This window comes from Chenopodium album, chromosome 24 (genome assembly GCF_948465745.1).
Source record: "Chenopodium album chromosome 24, dcCheAlbu1.1, whole genome shotgun sequence".
NCBI lineage: Eukaryota > Viridiplantae > Streptophyta > Magnoliopsida > Caryophyllales > Amaranthaceae > Chenopodium > Chenopodium album.
This window is the reverse complement of record NC_137857.1, coordinates 21003097-21022237: the sequence shown is the minus strand read 5'-3', so window position 1 is coordinate 21022237 and position 19141 is coordinate 21003097. Positions and strand designations below refer to the sequence as shown.

Here is a 19141-nt window from a genome sequence, read left to right as displayed (position 1 = left end):
GATAAAACATTAACAACATTAGGGATATAACAAATTTGCAAGGCTGAGGTCTGATTTGAGTATTTCTGATATTGGATTTCCTTCTGTTGGTCTGATTAGAGTCTTTCTGATATTGTCAGTAAGGGTGATTCCTCAGCATTAACATTAACAGTTGATTTGCAAGCAATCAAAGAGAATTTGTAAAGGGAAAAGAAAACATTAAGTTAAAATATTTAACAATAATATGCAATTAGAAAAAGGAAATCAAGCAAAGAGCTAACAATGCAAAGAAGAAAATGTTGCTTGGAAGAGAGCAAATTTACCACAGTATGACATATGCTATCTAATAGAGGAGAAAGTTCAAAAGTTTATAACATCAAATTTGAAAGAACGTCATTGGATGACCCAACTACTGAAAGAAAAAACAGCATAGTTTAGCTCTAACACCCTCCTTTTCTCACTTTGTTCCCATTCTCAATCTTCAGCATAGGATAACTATGTTACATTAAAAGATTTTAAAGGTCCTTACAAATACTTAGGATATATTTGTTTGGTTCAGCAAAAGTTGTAAAGTGTAATGTTTCTTAACATGCATTATACTCAAGTTTTTTACTTCTGTTGAATATTGGCATATTTCACTTCCAATCAGGCCGTTGCTACATGGATATCATTCAAAAGGCCTGATGTATTCCAGGAAGGCTGATCATTTCACAAAAGCAGAAGTACAGATATTGCTGGGAGCTCAAGTCCAGCTGACATCCTTAAGTACCCATGACAGAACCTGCTTCTTTGTCAACATGTATGATGGGCCAACTGCAACATAAAACTCGTTTGAACTGAGGTCTCGAGAAATGGAGCAAAAGTCAAGCATTCCCTGCATTTGATAATATTAAATGGTAAGTTATCATTTGTGTAAATTATTAGAATTTATAGATTTGGTGGTGAAATGCTTACAGTTTTTGTTTGCTCGAATATTTGTATTATTGGTAGCTTAAATAATTTTTCACAATCTTCTGCAAAAGCCGTTAGACTTAGTTCTCCTGTCTCATCTACTGCATCAAACTTGAATGTAGCCCTGGGAATTAGTCAACATATGTATATTTAGTATAAGGCTTTAGATCAAATAAATGTAGCAGTTGATTATGTGAGAAGTTATGAAAGAGTAGAGTTACCTAGGAATACTTGTGCAATCTAGTTTAAAACACTTTGGACAAGTCATTGATGTATTCAATGGTAGATAAACTCTTTTGCCACATTTGTTACATCCTTCATATGCAATCAGCCTAGTTTGATCTGGCTCAGGAATTTTGACTTTGATCCAATGAATTTCTTGTTGAATTGTTTGGGAGGACTAATAACAGATAGAAATCCAAATAATTATACTAATTTAAAAATATATTGAAATGATTAATGCACAATAGAGAAGTTGGCTATAGTTTATAACCTTCTTATCCAGATTTTGCTGAATGGTTAGAATGCTTTTCTCTGCAGTTGGATTTTTGGTATCTACCAACTGTGCCATCTTGTTTACAAGTTCATCAAAATTTGCCATCACCCTTCAAACCATTGGCATGTATAGAATATTAGTAGTGTATAGCCAATTAAATACATGTTCAAAAGTATATTTTTGGTGTCTAGAAATAATTTACCAGTCATGAAAAGCTACAAATTCTTCTCCAGTTGGATTAGTGTCAATAGTCGTCGAGAGACTACTTGTGAGAATGAATCCTGTTTAATTTAAAAGTTTTATTATTGCTCATTATATATATTATTGATTAGAGGAGTATAGTAATATGATTAGATATACCTCTGGTTGTTGTCACCCTTAATCCTAGGAAGGCAGCTATAACTGGTTCAGTGTTCCATGAATGTAGTTTAGGATCTTTGATGTCTGTGAGATCATCCCATATAGAGATAGTCATTGGCACAATGGTACTGCAAAAGTAAGTAAACAATTGTTAGCTGAAAATATTAGCCAAGTGCTTGTATAACATTAGAAATTGTATCATGGTTATAGGAGAATTTTCACTGACCTGTGGTCTATCACACTGATGTCTCGAATTGGATGCTCAATGCCTGTGTCAGTTGTTATTGTTCTAATATCGCTGATGAAGAGCACCAAAGCTAGGATATCTGTGTTATCATGATTATTTATTTAATTATGAAAGCAACTTATAAAATTTATTATAGAAATGAAAGAGTGGATAGTGTCTAAAATACCATAACGATCATCTGGACCACTTTCATATGAAATTGAGGCAAGGGGGACATATTGCACTTTGGTTGGAGTAACCTCAGTAGCAATAGGCTGGACCATTGTCTGGCCACCAAATCTTAGTGAGCAATCACCATCCCGGTCTTTATATTTCGGATGTACAGGCTCCAGTGGTGCATTAGAAATCTGATAAACATTGTCTTTCTGAAAAATGTCTCCATACTCTTTGATCTGATTCTCAAATAGAGTTCCTTTCATTTTGGTTCCCTAGGGTAGACAATACTAACTTAGTATGAATGGTGTATATATGTTGTAAATTTGAAAAAAGTAAGTTCATCTGATTTTTATATAGAGTTTCTTTCACTATTGTTTCCTAGGACAGACTCGTTGCAAAGATTATGGCCACACAAGATTAAATTCTATTCGTCAGATTGCTGTGTTCATTATTGTGAATGGTGTATATATCACATTTTAGAAATGGATATATACTCTGTAACACGAGGAACAAATAGAAGCCAAAGGCACATTGCTGTGTTCATTATGAATATATATCACATTTCACCAAAGGATATATCACATTCCACAAAGAATTCATTTATGAATTCATGAATAAGTATCACTCATAATATATTAGAATATGTGATATATCCTTTGGCACAGCAACACAATAATGAATTAAACACAACAACACAATAATGAACAGAATATGGATTAAATGTTACATTGCTGTGTTCATTATGAATGTGTTTAATTTTTTTGGATTTCAGCAATGTCACAAGAATGGTGTATATATATTGTAAATTTATAAAAAGTAAGATCAGAGAATACCTCATCATCTTTGAATGTGACAACCACAAATTTTGTTTTTTTCTGTGGAGAAATAAGAACCCGAGATTTCTCAACAACTTGTACTTTAACTTTGTAGTTTCTTGAATTAGGCTTGAGATCTTTTAAGAAAGACTGATTAGATGATTGGTCTTTTTCCTGTTTCATGGTGTTTTCCTAGAGCATGTAAGAGAAACAAGTTTAGTGTCATGTGTAAATCTAGGTAAGAGTGATTAGTACAGGTATGTGTAAAACTGAAATCCAAACTTTGTGATCATTAAGATAGGAGTAAACCTTGACAGTTGAAATTAATCTACATAATTTGCATTGAGGTCCAAATACAAGTAGGTACAAGTGATCCTAATGAGGTAATCAGAAGTATATAGTTACAGAGGTTTAATTAGCAACATTTTGAGATAGTATACTGTTATCTAGAATCACTTTTAAACAGATTATATAAGATTTTGTAAGAAAGTGACTATACTATTATGCAAGTATAATTATGCAAGTACAACTATATATCATCTGTATGTTGCATTCTACATGTTATATAAGATTCTATTTCATTAATTGCATATATAACAAAATGGCAGATGTTAGATATTCTATTCTTGACAACAGAATTTTGTTTTCATTAATGGAAGTAACTGAAATAACTTGTTCTGCATTTAAGAGGAATAATCTGCTGTATATTAATGGCAAGTATAATGAGCATAAATCACTAAGCATGAATGGAGAATAATAAATTTTAAACTGTTTTGCAGGGAAGAATGACTTACCTTATGATAGCAGACTTTATCAGAATTTCAGTTGCACTTGTGAGAGTTGGTAGTATGAATTGTAGGAATGGAAATTGATGATGAGAAATTCCTTTATAAACTGAAGCAAGCTGTCAAACTGCTCTTCCGTGAAGAAATTTGTATCATAGGCTAAGAGTCAACAGTGTTTTCATTAAATGCAAACTTTAAAAGTTGGTATATATACTTAGACTTCCTTTTTTTAAGGAAGGATGTTATTTAAGCTTGCTTTATAAGTTATAGTTTTTATCAATTACTGTTTTTACGTTCAAGATTTTTTTTCACTTTCAGTTTTTTAATATCAGTAATATTTTGTTTTGTAATGATAAATACCTATAGTTAGCCATAATATGATAATTTTCTTTTGGCAATATCTTTTTTATATCAGTATTAATGATAAATACTTATCAGATGATTTTTTTTTTTTTTTTTTTTTTTTTTTTTTTTTTTGTGGTGCACGTAAATTTTATTTATAATCTTATTCTAGAATGTTTAGACTATGCAAAGATTATAATAATTAAATTAATTCAAAATTATAGGAAAATAGATTATAGAATTTAGATAATGCCAAAGTTAAACTTAAATTTATATTTGATTTGATAAATATTGAAATTTATTCATACATTATTTCTATATAATTAGTTTTCATTAATATTCATTTTATTTAAAGGTCTAAAATTGAGATAAATTTATTTGAATTAAGACAATGGGAAAGGTAAGATAAATTTCCCTAATAACAAACAGTACCTAAGCATGAAGAGTAAATTATGTTGTTCATAAGCATAATTTACTTAATGACCTGTTTTGGTATTTAAATTTCCAAACAATATACAATGTTTCCTAGTAGTAATTTAGTTGTTCAATTCTTTTGATTTATGATGACCTGTTCCCTAATGTAATCTATAACCCTTTTAAATCTACAACAATGAATTCTAATGGGTTGTTTAAAATTTTATAGATATAGATAATATATGAAGTAGTAATTAAGGAATTTAAAATAAAATTAGGTATCATAATGTGAAATGGATAAATTGGTCACTCATAAATATCACAATGTGAATACTTCAAATTTATGTATAATGAATTGATCAACCCTAGGTGAAAAATATTATAGAACATTCCAAATTTGATCAAACTATCGTATATCATAAATAACTAACAATCTAACAAAATTGAATGAATACCAATTTTAAAATTACACCTGAGCAAAGAAGTTGATCATTGCTTATATTCACTATTTGGTAATGTATTCATACTTATAGTCACTATCTCGATTTTGGTTTTATTAATAGCCATGGTTACTTTCAACAATCAATTTCGATTAAATAAGATATAAGTAGTAATTTAGGTATTTAAAATTGAATTAAGAAATATAATATAAGTTAAATTCTATATGTATGTTGATCATGAATGATACATACAATATTATAAGTGCTTTTTGGTCAAAAATATGGTAAGATTGTATAGTATAAGCATTTAATGCAAAGTGAGTACATTAACCTACCATGATAAAATCCCCCTATTTTAAGGATATTTCTTATACATCTTTATGCGTGGCTATTGTGATATATTTTTTTTGTGCTAAATTTCAATGCTTCATATTCATGGTACATAGAATGCTATGATATAGGAATTCAATCATAGGTTAAGATTGTATACTACAAGTATTAAATGCAAAATGAGTGATTAACTTTACAATGTTTAAAATCCTTATTTTAAGGATTTTTGCTTTTTCTCATGATTTATCTATGGATGAGTGTTGTCATACTTTTTCCCTCTTATGAATGGTTAAGAATGAAACCTAATCATTTTTTTTAACATTTTAATGTTTTCTATTTTACGTCGAATAATAGAAACATGAACTTAGATCGTGAAAGATAATCTCTTAATACAAAGTAGGTTAAGATTTATTGTTAACATTTTAATGATTTAATATGAAATCATTATCTAGCATTATGAAAAATGTTAAATTTTTCATATTCATGGTACATATAAAGATATATTTTTGCATATACAATTCAATAATAGGTTAAGATTGTGTACTACAAGCATTAAATGCAAAATGAGTAGGTTATTTTTACAATGTCTAAATCCCCTATTTTAAGGATTTTTGTTTTTTCCTATGATTTATGTGTATATGACCCTTGTCATAGCTATGAATGGTTGAGAATGTACTCTAGCAATTTTTTTTTGGACATGTTAATGCCATATATCTTATGGGAAAGAATAAAAATAGGTCTTAGATTATATAGCGCAAGTATTCATAATAATGTAAGAAAGGTACATTTACAATGTAAAAATCACCCTACTTTAAGGATTCTTGTATATTAGTATTATATTATATATATTATATGTATGTTTAGGAAAGAACCAATTTGACATTTTAATAATAAATATATATATAAATTTGGGTAATAAAATTGGTCTTGTTGTGCATTCTTGTGAATGTTAACTATATTGGAAAGTAATCATAGCAATGTAGATTGCAATGTCAAATAAGCAAAGCAAAATTCCGTAACCCAAATCAACGCGCTAAAAATTTTTGATTAAAATGAGCTAAAAATTCATACCGAATTCGTTTAAATATAATGTATCAAATATGATAAACAAAAGAAATGCGCATATATATTAGTGAGTTACGTTTGTCAATTTCCATTGGGAAATTACTATCTAAGTATAACATGTCTATTTCCAGTCTTGTCCTTCTCGTGTTGACTATAGTTCTAAATGAATTAATAAATATAAATTTGGACGCCTATATTTTGTGTAAGGCTCATTGATAATTATATTGTTGTTTATCAAAACTATGTATGATTTTTCCCGTGGATGAATGATTTCCTGTCCGATATTTATTTAAAATGTAAAAAAAACTTGCTTCTAACATTGGAATTTTTTTTAAAAAAAATTAATCATCAATCACATGATGATAAATCGCATTTTATTTACGTGTTTTTAAATTTTAATTTAATAATTTAAATATGCATGTAAGTATTGTGACTATTACATAGCTCATTGTCTAAATACAAAGGTGCATGTCGACTATTCATTACATCTATTACATCAACTATTCGAAGTGGAATTGGAAGAGTTGTCTTCAGATTAGTCGTTCTTCAACTCACTTTTCTGTCTGCAATTCTTGACACTCTTCATCACAATTCATAAACCCTAAAATCCTCAGACTAAAAGTTGCATTTTAATTTCTAAATATTGATTCAATGGCAAAAGGTTCCTCATCTAATTCTAAAGAAGAAAGTGCAGATGAGCGTAGGCTCAGAGCAGTGGTGAATTTTTGTTTTTATGTGATTGAGATGCTCGTTGAATTGCGAAATGCAGCGCAAGGGTATAACAAAATGGTAGAAAATTGCTCAGACATTAAAAGAAGGTTGAAGGATACCAAGAATGATAAAGCAAAGAGGAAGGAATTGCTGGAGGAATGTGAATGGTATGTCCTGTATCTTCGCCAAGTGCAAATTGGAATGGAACAGATGCTGAAGGAGCTCCTGAGTCACAAGGATGATCTTGATCAAGTGCTCAGAGAAGAAGAAGCAAGAGAAAAAATGGCTGAAAGAGTAAGACAAAGGGAGGAAGAACTAAGAAAGAGAAATGAAATAGCAAAGGAAAAGCAAATTTTAGAGAGGAGGAAGGAGAGAGCTAAGAGAATTAAGAGATGGTATGAGCCTGATTCTCCAGTACAGCTTTCCGAGGAATCAGATTATGACTCGGATAATGATAGGCACTCCATTGATCATTTGGGTAGAATTTATGATGATGATATCTAAGTTGATTATGCTTAATCATAAGTTTGTACATGATGGATGGTTAATAGAATATCATAAGTTGAAATAGAACTGTGAGACACTTCTCATATATTTAGAATGCATCTTTTGTAATGAGATTAATCATAATTGTGCTTAATCATAAGTCGAAATAGAACAGTGAGAGGTTTCTCTTTTAGCTTCAATGCACTTTTTGTAATATGTTAAGCATATATATTCCATATATGAAATAGTAACATTTTGGGTATTCTCTTAGTCTTTAGTATTCTATACATTAGATTGTTAGCTATTTATGATATATGATATTGTGATCAAATTTGGAATGCTCAATTTTGTTAGATTGTTAGTTATTTATGATATACGATAGTTTGATCAAATTTGGAATGTTCTATAACATTTTTCACCTAGGGTTGATCAATTCATCATACATAAATTTGAAGTATTCACATTGTGATACTTATGAGTGACCAATTTAGATTTGTATTGTTTCATTTATAGTGTTGTCAAAATGAAGTGGCATCATTCATGTATAAATTGACATCAAATCGTATGAACCAGTTTACAAATCAGTGAAGGTTCTGTACTTCTAATTAGGTAGGAATGAGCAAAATTTAGAGAACAATAGCAAAAGAAAAGCATGTTCTGTTCCACAGAATCATTTGCTAATGAGTCATGTACTTAATTTAAGGAATCTGCAAATGTTAAGGACTGTCCTGTTGTACTAATTAGTTTTTATACATGCTTAGATATTAGAGGTTATATATAATTTTATGAAGAATAATAGCTGAGCTGGTAATAAAATGGAATTGATAGTTGATCATTCATCATTTTTACATGTCGTTGTTCCTAAGAATATTGCTGATGGTTTGGCTCCAAAAGAACTTTTAATCACTGACCAATTTTGCTGCTGTCATATCTTTAAGATCATAATATTCAAGATTTTGTGATTACTCCATTGTTGGTAACTCATGCCTGGTAACCATCTTCTGCAGGATCACACTTTAGGAAGTGTGATAAGCACAATTCTGACTGCATCTGTAGCTGCAATAGCATAATATGAGAATATGTTAAGTTCATTTAGGAAATAGCATGTTTTAGCCTATAAATAGTAATAGCATAAATAACCACATGCTTACCAACATGTGTAAGTCATACTTAGGAAGCATGTTGTTCTGGCTGTGGTAGAAAATCAAAGCCAATATTCAGAATCTTCCAAATTATCAAAACCAAAATTCAGAAGCTTTAAAATATCCCAGGCTGAGGTTTGATTTGAGTATTTCTGAAACCATTGGTTAATTTCAGAATCTTCAAAATACTATAGGCAAATTGGAGCTTCAAAACCTGTCCAAAAAATAATAAAATATGGTCATCAAATATGTAATTTGAATAGTGACGAACACGATTAAACATGTGTGAAGGAAGAAATTAATGTATAACATGCCTATATACAACTTGTTCCTAGATGATGCCCGCTTTTTCAAGAATGCTGAAGGATACAACATTTCTGACCGTTATTGCTGAAACCTGATCTGTCGTAGGTTTAGATAAAACTTTAATTTGAGCCGATGTCTGAGCCCTGGATAGACCTACATATAGTTGCCCATGTGAGAAACAAGGGGTGTTTAGATAGAGGCCAACTTGTGATAGAGTTTGTCCTTGAGCCTTATTGATAGTCATGGCAAAACTAAGTTTAATAGGAAACTGTATTCTTTGAAACTTGAATGGATAGTGAAGTGTTTCAGATGGCCGCAGATTTATTCGTGGGATGAAAACATGCTCTCCTGCATGATGGCCAGTTATTATGGCACACTCAATTATATTAGGGTAAAAATGCTTGCATAGCATACGAGTGCCATTGCAGAGACCTGATGCAGGAGCCAGGTTTCTTAGTAAGATTGCAGGACAATTTTCTTTTAGCACTAATTCGTGTGGACTCATACCACCAGGAGAAAGAGTATTTAAGAACTCTGTTGGATAAACACTTCTTGTATCATCAAGCAATGAATCATAGCTTTTGTAACAAACAGATTCCCCAGGGAACTCATCAATTAGGGTAGAGTTGATCTCATCCACAGCAGCGTTGAGAGGAGTCAAGATTGCTCTATCAACAAACATGCTTTGATTGAAGATTGCCATTTTCATTTCTGGGAAAACAAAATCAGTAAGGCTGGCTATAGGATTATTAGACTCATCATAAGGCACTATCATATGACCAGGCACCTGTATTTGTTGAACTTCTGCAGCCTGCAGCTGACCATTACCCATGGCAAGCAAAAAATCAGCAAATTGGCTATTTGTCCTTGCTCTCATATTGTCAGTGAGTCTGAATCTCTTAAATTGGTTCCATAGAGAGGAACAAACTAAACTTGCTTCCACGGCTTCACTTTGTGATTTCTTGGGCACGACAGGCAATACTTGCCTAAAATCTCCTCTGAAAACAATGACTTTCCCACCAAAAGGCAAAGATGGCGAACACAAATCACGCAAAAGAATATCCACAGCTTCAATATTCTCCTTTTTGGCCATTGAAGCTTCATCCCAAATTATTAAACATGTTTCTTTTAGCAAAGCAGCTAAGCTACTTTGTTTAGGAACATAACAAGAGGTTGAAGCAGCAAGATCAATTGGAATCTTAAATCGGGAATGTGCTGTTCTTCCAGTGACTATATTGGATGCTGCTATGCCTGATGTAGCAGTAGGGAGCACAATTTTACCCATTGCCCTTGTGGCTGCATAAAGCGCACAATATAGGTAAGTTTTCCCTGTTCCCCCAGGCCCATCAACAAAGAATGCACCTGGTTGTCTTGTTGTAACATGCTCCATAATGGAGGCAAAAGCATCTTGTTGTTTTGGATTGAGGTTAAAGCATGCTTGCTTGTACATATCAGGTACTGGTGCATCTAAAGCATCAACAATATCCCGGGTCCTTCTAATTTCATCATCTATCTCATGGATTAGACAATCTAACCCAAATTCATCCAAAGTTTTACCCATTTCCTCTAAAAACTGCTCAACAGAACGGATTGTTAGCTGTAGAACCTTATCAGCATGGTTTGAAAGATTACTTGCAAAATCTTCGGAAAGATGAGGAAAAAATTTGTTCCAGAGAGCAAATGGATTGCAAGGATTGCAAAAAATGAGTATAGTTGCAAATAGACGTCTTAAAGCCCTGGGCATATGAGTTTCAGAAGCTTCTAACATACATTTGTCCACAGCATCATCTTCGACTATAAGACCAAGCTTGACAACAGCTTCTTGGTAAGTTGCATGAATGTAGCCATTAACAGTCCTCAGATCTTCAAAGGACTTAGGTCCGCGAACATTTGCAAGCAAAAGGCGCAGAAAATAGCGCTCACCTTCAGATGGGGATACAAAGGCCATCCTACCAATGACTTTTTTTTAGTCTCGCGCTTAGTCCAAGTCTTTGCAGATGCTTTCCAAACAAAATGCTCTGAGAATTCTGAATACAAATATTGTGGACCATTTGGAATTGCAGCATTCATTGCAAAGAACTCTGTGAGAGCAGTTTTTTGCCTCTTGCTGTCATTGACAACAGAGCCTACACTTTCACTTGGCCTAAATTAAACAGTATGCAAATTAGGAAGATGGACTTGAAGAGGCAAGACTGGTGGTATCATTTCAAAGAGTCCAAAACTGAACAAACGCCATGCAGCTTCACAAGGAGAAACCCAGCGTCCTGATTGAAACTACTCTATTTCATCTCTGGGTTTTGGATTATCCACAGAAGAAACATTAAAAGAAATACGATCATGCCCCTTGTAGACATACTTGTAGAGATATTTTACAGCCCGAATTGTAGAACACACTTCAACATTCACGTGACAATCAAAAAGTGCTAACAAATACGGATTATATGGAATGACCCACCTATTATCCATAGGCTTCCTTCGAATCATTACTGTTTCCCCAGTATCGCGCCTTCTATACATAGGATACCCATCCTCATGGCTAGTTGTCTCAGCTACATATGGTTTTGGATATCCATACTTACAAACACCCAATCGGCCCTTGTGTTTCATACACGCGCATTCAGGATTTTCCTTCCCACAAGGGCCATGCATCATGTGAGACAACACAGCTTGCCTTAAGTGAGGATTTTGTGTTGAGGGGATCTCTGCAGTTACAAACTTATCAAAAGCTGCTGCATCTTTAATCTTATAACCGGGAGCCAATATCAATAGAATACGAGCATGAGGAAGGCCACGTTTTTGAAACTCAACAACATATATCAGTGCAGCAACCTCTCCAAAAATTTTCTCCTCCATGATTTGCTTATTAAGAGCAATTAACTTTGCATGGAAAACCCTTGCAATTAAATCTGGCCTATTTTGGGCAAGCTCTCCAGGAGAAAGTTCTTGTTTAATCTCTGGCCAATTAGGATTGCATGTAATAGTTATGAACAAATCTGGTTTTCCAAACCGCTGCACCAAAGTTATTGCATTCAAGTATCTACTACGTAAATCTCTAGGACCACCCAAAAAAGAAGGAGGTAATATGACATAATGACCCACATTTGCAGAATTATTTTCTCCGCTTTCAAAACAATCAAGAATTCCCTGATAAAGATCAGCATGAATGGCAGCTTGATTTTGACGGAAAAAATCCAGCCTTGTGTTCTCTAGCTTTATATACATGTCAACTATATACTGCTGCAGTAATCGTGCAGCACGCAGTAAGTAGTTCCCCTGTCTTATTTGCAACTTATATGCATAATATTCCCTACAAGAAATCTTCTGCACTTTTTTTCGCTTGCCATTAGTCATATCTGCATTATATACATAAAATATAAAATTAAGAATCATAACAAAATAGGCTTCTTAGCTGATATAAAATAACAAATTAACAAAATAGGCTTCTTAGCTGATAAGCTCATGAATAAGATCTAAACAAAAAATTAGTATAGTATAACATATAAACATTCCTCATGAAATACTCATTAGCTGACTGCAAAGAGTATTAATACTTTATATAGTAACATAAATAAATAAACACTTATTAGACCAAAAAGAAGCACAAAAAGCAGAAAATGATGACTCACTTGCTTCTTCTTCAGCCAGTATATCCTCAACACTGTTCATTGACTCTACAGGGAAAACTTCTTCCTGCAAGTGTCTGCTACTGGTAGTTCCATCTATTTTTTCTAGACCCTCATGCCATCCACTGTCTCCATGCGAATATAGCAAAGGATATTGAAGAGGATCATAGCACCCATAATAATGCTTAATTCGATGAGGTTTATCTGTCTCCTTTCGACCATAAGCAACAATATGAACACTGCTATATTCGCTAGACGATGTTTCTTCTGACCATATGACAGCCACCTCATTTGCAGTTGGGGCATTGTAAACTCTCTGGTCAAGAACTGGATTCCGGTTCAAATGAATTTCAGTGCTTTCAACAACAGGAATATCCCTCAGTGAACGAAAAAACTGAGCATATGGATTGCACTCCATTATATGCATAAGGAGCTCAACTATTTCTTGCTGCACTTGTGGAAAGGTAGATGTACGATTCCTGATCTCGTGCTCTGCATCATAGAAATACATCAGCAAATACTTGGGGTGCGTATCATGAGGCAATAAGTCAGGAAGGTTATGATATATCTGACCGTGCAGCTTGAATACATATATTCCTTTCTTAGTATCAGCTTTAACGGATCCCCCCAAGGAAGTAAATGCAAATAAATTATTATACATGCGACAATATTCTCTAAAATGATCGCTTAATTAATCCTTAGAAGTAAACAGCCAAATCAATTGTGGTGGCCATGGATTTTCAGCCAACTGAACACCACCATTCCGATAGCAAAAGAACAATGGCTCATAGGCAAACCTTTTTTGCATAACACTTGGAACAGAATGTAGGAGCAGGCAGCTTAAGAGCTACAGTAGGTACATCTCTATCACATATCAAGGCAATAGCTTCAACTGATACATAAATAGAATATGTGAACAATATTAATTGAAATTGATCGTTGAAAGTAACTATGGCTATTTGAAGAAAGGAAAAATTCTGTGAATACCTCTATTTGCTGTTTTGTTCTTTGGCCATGTTTTTTAGGATCTTTTGAAGTCTTAAGAACATCAGTTGTGGCCTGGTCAAGGTCACTCAAATTAATTCCAGGCTGTAAACCCTTCAAACGCTTGGTGCTATACTGCGTACAACTTGATTTGACACAACGTGTACCAGCATCAATAGAAGTTTCAGAACGCTTTGATTTACGTATTGCTACTGCAGGCGAACTTGGCAGGCATTGCACTACAGTCACAGGTTGCTTTGCAGCAATAGGAAACTCTGCATCCTTAGTTATGCGCTTTACTAATTTGCACGATCTAGTGTTCGATTCTGCAGCAAGTATTTTTGCATCACAAACTAAAGCTATAAAGAATGATCACCCTCTATATATGTAATAGGATATTAATATTTTGAGCTATCCAAATGAACATATGCTCCTTTTCAAATTTATTCTTACTAACTGTAAACTAAAGCTATAGGGAATGATCACCCTCTATATATGTAATAGGATATTAATATTTTGAGCTATCCAAATGAACATATGCTCCTTTTCAAATTTATTCTTACTAATTGTAAACCAACACATGCATATGCACATAAAAACATAGAATATATTCATATATTGATTACTAAAAAGCATGTATAGAGATTAGAACCCATGTTTTAGACTTGGCATGAAAGCATCTTTCAATTCATTCTCTTTGAAATGTAGCATGTGATGTAATTCTGCAAAAGCCCACGCCTTTGCTGCAACATAGTACGCATTATCTGATATAACCCTGTAAACGCTGACAGCCCAAAGAATTCTAGTTATAATTTTACTACAACAACACAGAAGCTAAATGTAACATGCCACTGTTTATACTCAGCTAAATAAAGCCACATATTGATAAATGTTGACTTAATAGCAAGATGTTGTCATTCCAATCACAATAGCATTACAAAAGGCAGACTTTACCATTACATTAGGATATTCATGTTGCAAAATCTAAGATCAGATTTGCAACACACATGTTCATAACATCGAGTTACATACTATAGCCTGAAGTAGTTCAATTTTGGCTAGGAAATTAAAAGTCTCAATAGGAATACATTGGTGCAGCTAATATTCTTTACTGATCACCAGTTAGCATCAACAATTGGCCAAAAAACATGACACAGACATCATCCAAAGCTACTGAGAAAACTAAAACCACACTAAATGCCCAAAAAGTGGCTAGCTATTCAACATCCAGGCATCTACCCAATATTCCTGCGCTTAAAGACAGTCTCAAGTTCCCCATGAATACTCCTCACAACCTTTCCAGTCCCAGCAGCAGAAGTGGAAGGAGCTCCAAATGATGGCCGTGACACACGCTTCTTAGGAGGGCGTGGAACAGCAATTTGAGCAGGGATACTTGCTTCTTTACCATCAGGAGTGACACACTGATCCTCAGTACCAGCAGATACCACTTCGCCTTGAACTGCAGGTTGTTGCCTGCACACCTCCTCAGTCAATGTCTTCTCTTTCTCAACAATGGAAAGGGCACACTTTATAGAATGGCGACCAGAATTTGCATCAACTATAATTGAAATTATAGTTGTAAAACAGCAAATATATCACTTTCTTCGCCACACTCTGCTCTGCAACTTCAGGGTCAGGACGTACATCACCAAATATGCATTCAGGTAAATCTTCACTTGGATAGAAAGTCACCACAGTCCAAGCAAAATACTACTCACCACTAAATTCAACAGTCACAATTGGAGTCATAGCAGCACCAGTGCGTACCAACACAACCTTCAAGTATGCTTTATAATCAATGGCAACAGTATACACAGGCAAGTGAGATCTGTAATCAGGAATAGACTCATTGGCAGGCTCAGTTCCATGTCCAATTGTAAGTCGTAACTGGCGTCGCTTCATTCGAAATAAATTGGCACATCTCCTGTAAGTTCGAATTCTATCAGCAGTAAAATCATCAACAGCTACATCATACAAATCAATCAACCCATGAATTGCCTTTTCCGCAGCCTTTTATGATGCTTTCCTCAAGCTGCCTGCTCCCTCACCATTGAAAACATAGGTCTGCTGACCATTTTTCAACTTAATCCTAACAGAAACTTTGTATGAGGTAAAATCATCAATTACATAAACCGGTCTTTCAAGGCCTATACAATCAGTAATCTGTTCCAGCAATGGTTGAAGAGGAATGGAAATTGTTGCAGTCATTGACACCTTAACCTGTGTAATGCAATAAGCCATAGGGATTTGTTTATGATGATTTTTAAATACCTATTATGCATAACAATAACACTCTTCCTAGCTTTTCCCACTCAGCATTTTAAAACACAAACACTCTACATAAAAGTCCTACAACCTCTCATAATACTGGTCATGCAGCATTTTAAATTCCAATTCAACTTGCTAAAACCATACCCTTCATCAATTTCATACACTTAATCAACTCTAATTAGTAAAGATTCTTCCCATGATACTAAATATGTCCCTAAGATCATAACAAATATTGGCCAACACAAGGAACAGAGATATTGAGCATACTACAATAATCATGCCTCAAAAAAGATTTCTATGTAATAGCATACAATTGCAGAACAAAGTTAGCAACTTAAGACCAACATGTTCAGCAAAATAAGAATATAAACAATTCACCAACCAATATCAAACTTTACATAGAGGAACATCCACAGCACAATAATACTATAAACAATTCAGTAACCAATATCACACTTTACCCATAATACAGAATATAATATCAATGAGTCTTATGATAGTAACATACCAGCAGACTCAGAACACGTTTGATCAACCTGATCGCACTGAATTATACCCTATGACAAAGCTACAAATACAATGGAAAAGAAGAATTAGTTGTTAGAAAATGGCAAATTCAAGCAACACAAGATTTATTATTCTTCTGAACCACATAGATAGAAAATTTAACACAGCAACACAGCTAAATCGGGAACCATCATAATATTTTAACAAACAGATTCTCCTAAGAATTGGGAAAATAATAAATCACAGATAAATCCTTCAATAATTCTTCACTTCAAGGATTTGAAGGATTTTCCTGTGAATATTCATTATAAATAATAGATTATAGGCCAACATTGTAAATAATAAATCAAAAGAATATCCTCCAATAATAGGCCAACATTGTAAACAATAAATCAGAATAAAATCCTTCAATAAGATTATTCATAGATAATAAAGAAAATCCTTCAACATAGAGCTATAGAAAAAACCAACACAACAATACAACAATGAAACAACAATTCAAGTGAAACCCAAGAGTTATTGCTCAAACATCACAACAAAATTATTACGTCTAAAGTATGATTTCAAGAGAAAGTCCAATCTTTGTAGCACATCAAATGTTGTCCAGAATGTCCAGGTCATGCCTTATTCAAGTTCAATAATTAAGTACATTTTTTAAAGCTGCATTACATAACAATGAATCAAAATTGACACTGCTAATCAGCTTCATGACAACACAACCCACCACATAATTATTGTTATTATGTATTTATTATCCACTATTTATTATTATTATTATTAATACAAAAGCTTAGAATAGAATCATACCAACTAAAGCCAATAAGAAGAAGGAAGAACCATACAAAGCCTCTTAATAAAACCAAGGTATTTATAGAAGAAGATGGCCAAGTAAACTGCAAAGAGCCCTCCATTAAAAAACATATTAAAGTTGTACACAAATGTACTAAGCAAGACAATGTTGCACCAAACAAGGGAAGCCTCTCACTGTTCAGTGAACAGTTGAGGTATGGGCAAGCCACCCAAGCACTAAGCAGCCACCCTAACTGTACCCGTCACCATATTCTATAATTTATCCCCAATTTACGTGCACAAATATAATCAAGCACAAAATCAGACACTAAATCCCCTTAATGAATAATCAAGCAATTAAACATTTCTAACCAATCTAAATTAATCTGTCCTATTTATGAATACATGATATTAATTAATTCATTTCTGACCAATCTAAATTAATTAGCTACATTTCTAACAAAACTAAATTATGCCTCATTTTTGTGTGATTAATAATAATAATACTAATTAATCATTCATAAGCGAAAATGAAATCGATCAAAAATAAAATAAAAATAAAAATAAAAATGATCTTGAGTAATAAACCATAATCATCTAAATTAATTTGTGCTAATTATGAATTCATGATATTAAGTAATTCATTTCTAACCAATCTAAATTAATAAGCAACACTTCTAACCAATTTAAACTATGCCTCATTTTTTAGTACTAATACTAATTAACCACTCATAAGCGAAAATGAAATTGATCATTCCAAATTCACTGCCATTCATGTGCTAAAATAAAATAAACATGAAGTTGATTAATAAATTGTAATCATCTAAATGCAAGTGATCATTCTATTAAGTTTATAGTTCAAATAGGGTATGATCACCCTAGCATTAAGCAGCCACCCTAACTGTACCATTCACCATATTCTAGGTATTCATCCCGAATTTACGTGCACAAATGTAATGAACCACAAAATCAGACACTAAATTCCCCTTAATGCCTAATCAAGCAATTATACATTCCTAACCAATTTAAATTAATTTGTACTAATTATTAATACATGATATCAATCAATTCATTTCTAACCAATCTAAATTAATTAGCTACATTTCTAACCAAACTAAATTATGCCTCATTTTTGCCATGGTGATACTTAGTGATGATTAATAAACCGTAATTATCTAAATGATACTTAATGCCTTGTATTGATTGTCCTAGTGGTGATACTTAGTGATGATTAATAAACCGTAATCATCTAAATGCAAATGATCATTCTATTAAATTTATAGTTCAAATAGGGTATGATTTTAGTTCCCCAATTTAGATTATTAGTTATCAATGTTAATCAAAAAACATTTAGATGATTATTGTACTTAGATGATTAATCAAACAGAATTTAGATGATTATTCCTAACCCAATTTCAGAACAATCACAATTATTGTACTTTATCCTATCTTGATTAACACACCTAATAATCCATTTTAACAATGAGTATTAAACATGATTAGCAATCATTAATCACAACGTTAGGATTAAAGCAAATGTCATGAATAATTGAACAAGTAGTATACAATTATAGCTAATTAATTAAACTTAATCACAATATCATTAACATTTGAACTTATCCAATAAATAACTAAATAATAGTGAGCACAAACGAATATTATGAATCCCTTTATAAACTAACATCAACGTTAACAAAATTTTTAAACCTTGTTAGTGAATGCTACGCATTATAAATTAACATTAACAAAATTTTAATATTATACATATACATTGTAAATTAAATCCAACAAAATCTTTTTGTTCATACCAATAACTAATCAAATGAACATAATCACAATAGTGAGCATTAACCATTGTTCATTGCCAAGGAAATTGATAGTTGAGCATAAATTTGCCAAGTCACCAAATGTGACAAAATGACAATGGAATGACATTGAAATG

At 32.8% G+C, this 19141-nt stretch overlaps 3 protein-coding genes across 3 annotated transcripts; all 3 read right to left on the bottom strand.

The window, feature by feature from the left end:
- Positions 1 to 624: 624 nt before the first annotated feature.
- Positions 625 to 2452, bottom strand: LOC145610643 (replication protein A 70 kDa DNA-binding subunit B-like). The gene is made up of 9 exons (XM_081665949.1): positions 2200 to 2452; positions 2013 to 2112; positions 1787 to 1914; positions 1629 to 1707; positions 1424 to 1535; positions 1152 to 1330; positions 934 to 1054; positions 761 to 853; positions 625 to 678 (listed from the first exon to the last, which is right to left on the bottom strand). Exons 1-9 carry the CDS (start codon positions 2450 to 2452, stop codon positions 625 to 627), a joined length of 1119 nt encoding a protein of 372 aa, XP_081522075.1.
- A 6106-nt stretch (positions 2453 to 8558) lies between these two features.
- On the bottom strand, positions 8559 to 10973 carry LOC145610642 (uncharacterized). Its single transcript, XM_081665948.1, has 2 exons — positions 9102 to 10973; positions 8559 to 8633 (listed from the first exon to the last, which is right to left on the bottom strand). Exons 1-2 carry the CDS (start codon positions 10971 to 10973, stop codon positions 8559 to 8561), a joined length of 1947 nt encoding a protein of 648 aa, XP_081522074.1.
- A 326-nt stretch (positions 10974 to 11299) lies between these two features.
- On the bottom strand, positions 11300 to 13309 carry LOC145610641 (uncharacterized). The gene is made up of 2 exons (XM_081665947.1): positions 12652 to 13309; positions 11300 to 12378 (listed from the first exon to the last, which is right to left on the bottom strand). Exons 1-2 carry the CDS (start codon positions 13307 to 13309, stop codon positions 11300 to 11302), a joined length of 1737 nt encoding a protein of 578 aa, XP_081522073.1.
- Positions 13310 to 19141: the final 5832 nt, after the last annotated feature.